General features: G+C 37.5%; 1 protein-coding gene across 1 annotated transcript; it reads left to right on the plus strand.

Annotated features, from left to right (window-relative positions):
* Positions 1-4,107: 4,107 nt before the first annotated feature.
* Positions 4,108-4,809, plus strand: LOC147641649 (uncharacterized). Its single transcript, XM_086805945.1, has one exon. The coding sequence runs from the start codon at positions 4,108-4,110 to the stop codon at positions 4,807-4,809; it is 702 nt and encodes a 233-aa protein (XP_086662071.1).
* The last annotated feature ends 5,720 nt before the right edge of the window (positions 4,810-10,529 follow it).

A 10,529-nucleotide genomic window follows, 5' to 3' on the forward strand; every position in this document is an offset into this window, starting at 1 on the left:
GGAGATAAATTGAAGAATAAAAGAAAATCCCCCAAAATGAGTAAATACTCATATAAGATGAAGAGTTGACTAAGGACAAGGTTTATTAGTTAAAAAAGAAGAGATATTTAGAGAAAATGTGAAGTGATAGATATGAATGTATGGATAGATGCGAGTAGTCGTACATGTGAACGATTGGATGGATGTGGATGAATGAGATGAGATGTGTATGAATGAGATATGATGTGGATAGAAGTGATGTGATATAATGGTGATGATAATGAATGTGATGGATATGAATGAAAATGAATATGATGGATATGAATGAATGTGATGGGATGTGAATGTGATGGATATGAATGAATGTGATGTGATGTGATGGGATGTGAATCGGGATGGATGTGAATGAATGAGTTGTGAGGTAAAATGAATGAGATGTGATGTGAGTGAATGTGATGTGGTTTGAATGGATGAGATGTGAGTGAATGTCATGTGGTCTGAATGGATGAGATGTGAATAAATGTGATGTGATGAGATGTGGATATGGGTGGATGCGAGTGGATGAGATGTGAATAAATGTGATGTGATGAGATGTGGATATGGGTGGATGCGAGTGGATGAGATCTAAAGAGGATAAATTGAGGAAAGATGTGATGAGATGAAAATGATGTGATTGGATGAGAATAGGAATACTTATAAAATGGTTGTGGAATTAATTAATGTGGTTTGATGTGGAGGAATGTGGAAAGACGAGAGTTTGTTATAGAAACTGTATTCTTGAATTATTTTTAAATGACTATTTTATGTCAAGAATGCTAAAGAAGCATTTTGACCGTCTTGTGAATGAGGTTGTGGAGACCTAATCTGATAAAGTTGCAACAGTTGGAGAGTCATTGGAGAACATCTCGCGTAGCAAGGTCGGCTGAGGTCAGCCTCGGTTCGATTAAAATGGTGAGCTTCCGGTACAATGGATGAGGGAGCAAGGAAGCGGCCTATGAGTGAAGCGCTAGGTCATCTGGCTCTGCGAAGGATCCTAGAGGGTGCTGACCATACGGTGCTCGGGCTTTGGGTCGCCGACGATACCCACACGTGCGTCGTGGAAGATATTGGAACAAGGAGTAAGAGTTGTTTTTTGAATTTGGGCATGGATCTGGTTGATTGACCTTACTGGTCCTCAACAAATGAGTCCATGGCCCTTTTATATGGATCTGGTTGATTGACCTTACTGGTCCTCAACAAATGAGTCCATGGCTCTTTTATATGGATCCGCTGGTTGATCTTACTGATCTTCAACGGAGATTCCATTTTTGATATGCGAATATATTGCCGGTTACTATGAGCTAGGAACTATGAGAAAGGCCCTTGAGTGGATAGGTGGTGAGCGTTCTGGTTGCCACAATGATGCCATCTCATCATGTATTATTATCATTAGCTTAGATGCTTGCCATCTTGTATGCACCAAAAATTTGAAGATAGTCATAACATATGCAGATACATGATCTCAAGAGGCTCCAATCATGCTATAAGCATTACAAATACAAATTGCAAAATATTGTGTGTACATTAGTTTTTGATTCTCTTGGGACTATTTGGCATGTCACCTCTGTATCTCAAAAACTTTCTCCTTCTATAACCTCCAAGAAGATTGATATCTGACTCCTCAGCTCTGCAGCTGCATAGCTAGAGTAGCAAAGAAAGTATCCTGCTCTTGAGGCATTGAAACCTGCAGTATATCCAAAGATTCTAAGAGCAGCAGCTCTCTCTAGAAACAAGACCTTGTTAGCATTTATTTGAAGGGGAGTGTATCCCATGAACCTTGACAACACCTTCAAGCAAATATTGGCAACTCAGCATCTTCAGAGAAGTTCATGTGGAATGCATAGAACACAGCCTTATCCAATGTAGGTAAGTAGTGCATGAGAGCAGATGAAGGCCTTCTTGACCTAGTCTCTATAGCTTTCACTCTATTGCCTTTAGCTCTTCCTAGAAAATCATCCTTATCAAGCAATTCAATCTGCAAGACAAAAACCTCACTTTAAAAAAATTACAATCACAATAACATTTTGCAAAAGATTAAATGGAAACTACCTTCTGCAACTCATCCTCAATAACTACTTCGTCTTTCATCAAGTTACATGAGCCAACCCTTTCCACTTTATCAGAATCTACCTGAAGCTTGAAATCTCTGCCAAAAGACTCTACACCTAACTTAATAAACCTGTTCTCAAAATCCTCATCTCTAAGGGAAGGTTTCTCCTCATCCTTTCTTTTAAGGCACAAGGCAAGAGCATCAGGAGCAGGGATAAATGTGTGGTCAGATGTTTGCAAATCAAGTGCCAAAAACTCTTCCTTTGACTCTACTTCTGTATCAATAAAGTCTTTGGTCACCTCACAAGCTTCTGAAATTGCTGCAATACAGTAGTCTTCCCTGATATTGAAGAGACATTGAAGATAGGACAAAGGAATAAAATCTTTCTCATTGATATAGAAGAAAGGAAGGCTTGGAACAGTTACAGAGGATTCAGATATGCTTGCTTCCTCTGAGGGCTCTTCAGTAAACAGTGAAAGCCCTAAATTCAGCAACATCAAGATTGGCACTTTCTTTCTCCTCAGCTTGAACATCAATTTCTTCCTCTTCTAAAATCTCACTTTTCTCTAGCTTTGAGACTGTGGTGACGTTTAAGTTTTCTTCCTCCTTCTCTGCATCAATTTCTGATTGTTGCTCTTTATCTTGTATTTCTTCTCTCAAAAATAGAAAGAAGAGAAAGGAGACATCCTTGGGGACAAGGTTACAAAGCTTTTTATGAATTGGACAAGAAATGGATGAAGGGCATGTGAAAGAGGTTCTATTTGAAAATCTACTGAACCTCTTTGTAACTTTGGCTTTCTCCACTGGCAGCTAAGTAAAATCGGTAAGGTGACAAAAATCATTGTCTCCGATATGAAAACAATGAGCTTCAATTGACATTTCAAATTGTTTGTACTCCCCTCTTCAAGAATGTCCTTAAGCTTCATCAAAACATCTGAAAGAACAAACCTTGGATTGAATATCTCCACTGCATCTATGTATACCTTCATGTCATGACCATCTTGCAAAATAGCATTCAAGAGTCTTTCACTTGGGCTTTCTTCAACAAGTTCATGTCGTGCCTCAACACTTTTTTTCATTATGATATTTGAGAAAAACGCTTGAATAAATCTGAAGAAGGCTTAGAAGTCTTGATATGAAAGAGCCCGAACGAAGCGAAAATAAGTGGTCCAAAAGTTTTGGAATGCTTCTATCGCTTGGTGCGGGCTTTGGCAATTTGAAGGTTCGAAAAAAAAACAGAGGGTTTTGCAAAATAGGGCTTGGAAGTCACAATATGGCACAGCTTGACTAAGAGAAAATAAGTGGTCCAAAAGTTTAGAAAAAAATTGAGAGAGTTTTTGAGAAAATTTGATGGAGCATGTGGAGCGTGGCAAAAACACCTTAAATAGTGACCGTTCGTGCCATGTGGCAAAAATGATTGCATGACGCGTGTATCCAACGGTCCTATGTACGACGGATTCAAGGTATAAAAAGTTAATTTTCTTGAAAACATTTCTATTTTTCACCAACACGGTATCAAGCGAGATCACTCCTCCGAATTTCCCGAAATTTCCTTTTACCCTTCTCGCCCATATCAAGCGATAGACCTCATCCATATCAATCGAACCTCCTTCATCGCTTCGTTCCGGATCCTACCCTATCACTTGGACATACCGAATCAAGCTAGAACCAAGCGACTGCACATTTCCAATACTTTAGGAAGCCTTCAATCGCTTAGTTCCATCTCCATTTGTCATTGCCCGAATCAAGCGATAGTGCTTATCCATCCACTTTGGATCCGCCTAGTCGCTTCGTTCGGGATTTTTGCCCTATCACTTGGCCATTCCAAATCAAGCTAGAACCAAGCGATTGCCTATTTCCAATACTTCTGGAAGCCTTCAATCGCTTAGTTCCATCTCTTTTTATCATTGCCCGAATCAAGCGATAGTGCTTATCCAACAAATTTGGATGCGCCTCATCGCTTCGTTCGGGCCACTGTGAGTTTTCTTTATCTCAACACACAAATCACCTCCATCGGGTCTTTTTTTTCTTTAACTTTAATGGCGAGGACAAAACAGACTGCAAGGAGAGTCTACCCCCCTTTGGAGATTGAAAAAGCTGAAGACAAACCAAGATCTTCCAAAAATCCAGTTAGCGATGAAAAACAAGAAAAGCCTCCTCCAGAGCCTCGTGCTAGGGCAGCAGCAAGAAAGAGATTAAACTATCAGGTGAAGTCATTAAGAGAGATCAGAGCAGCACAAAAATCTACAAGTCTTCTCATCCCTCAACTGCCATTTATTCGAGTTGTCAAGGACATATCAGAAAGGTTAGTTGGCAAAATGAGAAACACAAATCTTGATAAAGTCCGATGGGAGTCACAGGCCCTTATGTGTCTTCAAGAGGCTGCTGAAGATTTTTTAATCGACTTTATGAATGATGGATACATTGCTGTTGCATTTGCTCATAGGATCACTCTTATGAGCAAAGATTTTGTGCTTGTGTCCAGACTTAGATACAAGTTTGACAAAGCTTTGGAACCCATTCCAAGTCAAGATATGAGGGCTTTTGAAATTCTTAATATTCCTCCAGCAAGACAACCCAAACAATCAGTTGTTATTGAAGATATTTCTCATACTTATAGTACAAGAAAAGCTCAGGATATTAAAGAAGAAGTGGAGAAAGAGAGAGAGCAGGAGAAGATTACAAAGGATGCCATTCTTTCTCAGCAAGCTGAAATTCTTCAAGCATCCAAGTATGAATGAGATATGATGTGGATAGAGGTGATGTGATATAATGGTGATGAGAATGAATGTGATGGATATGAATGAATGTGATGGATATGAATGAAAGTGAATGTGATGGATATGAATGAATGTGATGTGATGGGATGTGAATCAGGATAGATGTGAATGAATGAGATGTGAGGTAAAATGAATGAGATGTGATGTGAGTGAGTGTGATGTGGTCTGAATGGATGAGATATGAGTGAATATGATATGGTCTGAATGGATGAGATGTGAATGAATGTGATGTGATGAGATGTGAATGAATGTGATGTGATGAGATGTGAGAAGATGGAGACCACACACTCAATCTCTCAACCACATGTCTCACACATGGGGAGTGCTTAAGGGAGCAATAATTGTGGAATTAATTAATATGGTTTGATGTGGAGCAATGTGGAAAGACGAGAGTTCATTATAGAAACTGTATTTTTGAACTGTTTTTAAATGACTGTTTTATGTCAAGAATGCTAGAGAAGCATTTTGACCCTCTTGTGAATGAGGTCGTGGAGACCTAATCTGATAAAGTTGCAACAACTAACGACGGAGAGTCATTGGAGGACGTCTCGCGTAGTAAGGTCGGCCGAGGACTTGACCAGCCTCGGTTCGATTAAAATGGTGAGCTTCCTGTACGGTGGATGAGGGACCAAGGAAGCGGCCTATGAGTGAAGCGCTAGGTCACCTGCTAGAAGGATCCTAGAGGGTGCTAACCATATGGTGCTCGGGCTCTGGGTCACCGAACGATACCCACACGTGCATCGTGGAAGATATTCGAACAAGGAGTAAGAGTTGTTTTCTGAATTCGGGCATGGATCTGGTTGATTGACCTTCCTGGTCCTCAACGGATGAGTCCATGGCTCTTTTATATAGATCCGTTGGTTGATCTTGCTGATCCTCAACAGAGATTTCATTTTTGATATGTGAATATATTGCCGGTTACTATGAGCTAGGAACTATCGAAAAGGCCCTTGAGTGGATAGGTGGTAAGCATTCTGGTTGCCAATGATGCCATAGGTATACTAATGAAGGAATGATTGGAAATAAGGATTCAACCGGAGATTTTGAGGATTATGATCAGTGACACAATGGTTTCATTAAAAGATTATTTTTTAAAGATAGTTGATTCTGTGAAAAAGGCAATTTCATATTGGGTGTGTAAGTGGTGTGACTAGTTTTAAGTTTGCATGAATATCCGGCTAGGGGGCCTGGGAAATCTTCTCTCTGGTACCCAGGAGAAAACCTAACCAAATTTTTAATTGGATCCCATCACTATAGTGGTTGGGCGGTTGGCTAACCCACAGATCTGGATGGGGTTAGGCTAGACTGATGGATCCCTAAATTGAGACTCAATTCTGTTATGGTACGATAGATGAAGTAAATCCCGGACAAGACTTGTTCTATGGGAAAGAATCAACGGCTGTGCCTCTCAATGAGAAAAGAAGCGTTGGTCTCTATGATCCAAGTGCAATCTTTTCCATGATTTGACTATGGGACTTACGAGTTTAGTCAGATCAGTTCAGTTAGTTAAGGCTTTTGACTATGTTAGAGAAATATTTATCTTGGAGGAATCGCCCATGCTTTCCGGGAAAGGGAAGTTTTTTCGGGTTTGGTTTTGGAAGAACCGATAGATTAGTCTCTTGTCTAGATATCCGTGGGTAGGGCCTCGAGTGTGGGACCCTGCCGTGCATAAGAAGTGCTACTTCTCCTACTAGCACCCCTGAATTTGTTGTGTGGTGGGGACAGGGATCTTACAGCTGGTATCAGAGCGAATTGGCTAATGAGGATCAATCCAGAAGCCAAAAATGTCAAAAATTTATGAAGAAGCAATAAAAGATTGTAATTGCGTGATAAAATTCATACAAACTGTTATTCAGACTGAAATTCATAAATTAGTAATTGGGTCTTCAAAATGGAAGTACCGTAATTGCATGGAATCCCTGACTTGCTTGAGGCTCAGACATGATGGTATTTACCTTATAAATCCAAGGATCATGACTACCCGTATATACCAATGTATAACTGTAGCTCTTTACTGGCAGTATATACGAGTAAATCTAAGACTTGAAATTATAAGCATAAATGCTATCCAGATGATGAATTCGAATGTGGTTGATATGATTTTCAAATTCTGGTTGAGAAATGATGAGTTAATTTGGATTCTGGTTGAAAAATAATGATTCCTGAATTTTGATTGAAATATAAGAAGCTGAGCAAAACCATAATGAGGATGAATGGGACAAGTCCCTATGATGATATTCATAACTGGAATGACGTTAATGACTTCAACAAATCACTGAGATTAGTGTATTATGCTGACAGATTGCTGCTGTTAACACTTGACCAAGTAGATCAAGTTAAGGGATGTCAAATTAAAAATCTGTATAATTGAAAACTCCCATGGAGGACTATTCACATAGAAAGTTCGGTCTAATGGACCATTATTGTGATAAGGATTTGAATGTTATAATATGAGTGAATTGTTATTTAATGTATGATGAGTTCTATATAAGGGATATTTATCCCAAGATTCTGTTGGATTCACCAGACTGTTAGGAGCCCCAGAATCAATTGGATCTTAAGGAAAAGAGTTATCCTCTAATTTTATGAGATGAGGACATCTCGCGTTTTTTAAGTGGGGTAGGATGTAAGATTCCTCCCTCTAGCTTTTGAGGTGTACAGGTGTAAGAACCTCCCCTTTGGATCTTATAATTATTCCCCTCTGTGAAATAAAAGAAAGATCTTGTTTTACCCTATTTTGGTCTAGAGAGAGAAAATATCTAGAGAGAGATAATTCAAAATTGAGATATTTTTGGATTAAAAAATCCTCCTAGTGTTTAAAATGATTTCCCTTGAAACAAAAACTCAAAAAGAACTTTCCAATGTGCAATTGGATTTAATTGAAAATAGGTAAAAAGGACCTTATCTCGTGAGAGTCCAAATTTTTTACAAATTTTGGATTTAGATTCCTATGGACCAATAAGATTAAACCAAATGTAGGGAGGAGATAAATTGAAGAATAGAAGAAAATCCCCCAAAAATGAGTAAATACGCACATAAGATGAAGAGTTGACTAAGGACAAGTTTTATTAGTTAAAAAAGAAAAGATATCTAGAGGAAATGATGCATTTTTGACACCTCAGTGTGGGGAATACCCCTCATGAAGGAGGCACCTATTTCACATGTGTTGACTAGTTTTACACTCACAAATAATGAGATATTTTCATCTTTCCTCTCTCCTGTTTCAACTAGATTCAAAAAGTAAGCTAAACTGACCAAAAAATGGTCAAAAATTGACCAAAGTGATCTGGAAAATTCTAGAATCAGTTTGCTTGGTTAGAGGCTCACTTTTTCCTATAAATATAAGCCTCACCCTTTGTAAAAGCTTAATGGTGTTTACGCATCGTTACTCTGCTTCTGTCATCCTGAGCCATTTAACATTCAATTTCTTAATAATTCAATTGTTTTTTTGGCCTACCAAGTGAATTTACTGGCCACTCTTGCTGCAAACAAGAGTAGAACCCTCAATCCCTCAAGCCAAAGGAAAGCTTACAAGCTCCATGTAAGCTTAATTCTTACTTATTGTGAATTCTTAAAATTATGGTTTTCTCAAATTTTATGCTTTGTAAATGTTGAATGAAAATCTGATGCTATGCCTTGATGGAAAGGCCACCCCCTTCTCTTCTTTACAATTCAGCCCTTCTCAATCCTAGAAAGTTTAATTAAAAGATTGATTAAACTCTCTTCATTGTTTACTCTCTTGATTTTTAGAAAATGGAGTAGATTAGAGATATTAGAATTCAAATTGGATTAATTCAAGTCATAAATTGAATGATAAAATTGAGAAATGGTCAGCCATACAAAGGAGGTTATGGTAAAATTTTCTTAAATTTTGTGGAACTAAAGTTTATTATTAGGTTATTATAAAACAGTATTTCCCTCCGTTTGTGCATTCTAAAAGATTTATTTTTATTTTAAAAGTGTCATTCTCATTAAAATTGAATTTATGTATAGAAAGATGCATAAAAGATTTATTTTTATTTCAAAAGTGTCATTCTCATTAAAATTGAATTTATGCATAGAAAGATGCATAAAAGATTTATTTTTATTTCAAAAATGTCATTCTCATTAAAATTGAATTTATGCATAAAAAGATGCATGAAAGATTTATTTTTATTTCAAAAGAGTTATTCTCATTAAAATTAAATTTATGCATAAAGGATTTTTTTATTTCAAAAGTGTTATTTTTCTTAAAATTGAATTTTGCACAAATAGATGCGTAAAGAATCTTTATATCAAAAAATAGAATCCTCTTAAATTCTATATTTAAATTCTGTTAATAGAAGTGATGAGAATATGAGGCGAATAGATGTGATGAGATAAGATGTGAATACGATAGATGATTGGATGGATAGGTGTGATGTGAATAGAGGTGATGAGATGTGAGGCGAATAGATGTGATGAGATAAGATGTGAATCAGATAGATGATTGGATGGATGGGTGTGATGTGATGTGAATAGAGGTGATGAGATGTGAGGCGAATAGATGTGATGAGATAAGATGTGAATCAGTTAGATGATTGGATGGATAAGTGTGATGTGAATAGAGGTGATGAGATGTGAGGTGAATAGATTTGATGAGATAAGATGTGAATCAGATAGATGATTGGATAGATGTGATGTGAATAGAAGTGATGAGAATATGAGGTGAATAGATGTGATGAGATAAGATGTGGATTAGATAGATGATGATTGGATGGATGGATGTGAATTAGATAGATAGATGATTGGATGGATGGATGTGATGCGAATAGAAGTGATGAGAGAATATGAGGTGAATAGATGTGATGAGATTTTATGGGAATTAGATAGATGAGAAGAATGGATGGATGGATGTGGTGTGAATAGAGGTGATGAGAATATGAGGTGAATAGATGTGATGAGATAAGATGTGAATCAAATAGATGATGATTGGATGGATGAATGTGATGTGGTGATGAGGTGAATGGATGTGATGCGAATATAGAAGTGATGAGAGAATATGAGGTGAATAGATGTGATGAGATTTTATGGGAATTAGATAGATGAGAAGAATGGATGGATGGATGTGGTGTGAATAGAGGTGATGAGAATATGAGATGAATAGATGTGATGAGATAAGATGTGAATCAGATAGATGATGTTTGGATGGATAGATGTGATGTGAATTAGATAGATGTAAATTAATGGATGGATGGGTGTGATGTGAATAGAGTTCACGAGATGAGAGGTAAATAGATGTGATGAGATGTGATGTGAATTAGATAGATGTGAATGGATGGATGAATGTGATGTGAATGCACGTGATGAGATGTGAGGTGAATAGATATGAGATGTGATGCAAATCAGATAGATGGGAATGAATGAATGGATGGATGTGATGTGAATATAGATGATGAGAATGTGAGGTGAATAGATGTGATGTGAATCAGATAGATGGGAGTGAATGGTTGGATGGATGTGATGTGAATAGAGGTGATGAGATGTGAGGTAAATAGATGTGATGTGAATCAGATAAATGTGAATGAATGGATGAGATGTGATGTGAATAGATGTGATGTGAATCAGATAGATGGGAGTGAATGGATGGATGGATGTGATATGAATAGAGGTGATGAGATGTGAGGTAAATAGATGTGATGTGAATCAGATAAATGTGAATG

The sequence above is a fragment of the Cibotium barometz genome, chromosome 1 (genome assembly GCF_041138505.1).
Source record: "Cibotium barometz isolate CiBa-2024 chromosome 1, ASM4113850v1, whole genome shotgun sequence".
In the NCBI taxonomy this organism is placed as follows: Eukaryota; Viridiplantae; Streptophyta; class Polypodiopsida; order Cyatheales; family Cibotiaceae; genus Cibotium; species Cibotium barometz.

Coding starts and splice junctions, on each gene's coding strand:
- LOC147641649 (XM_086805945.1), top strand. CDS start 4,108: ATGGCGAGGACAAAACAGACTGCAAGGAGAGTCTACCCCCCTTTGGAG.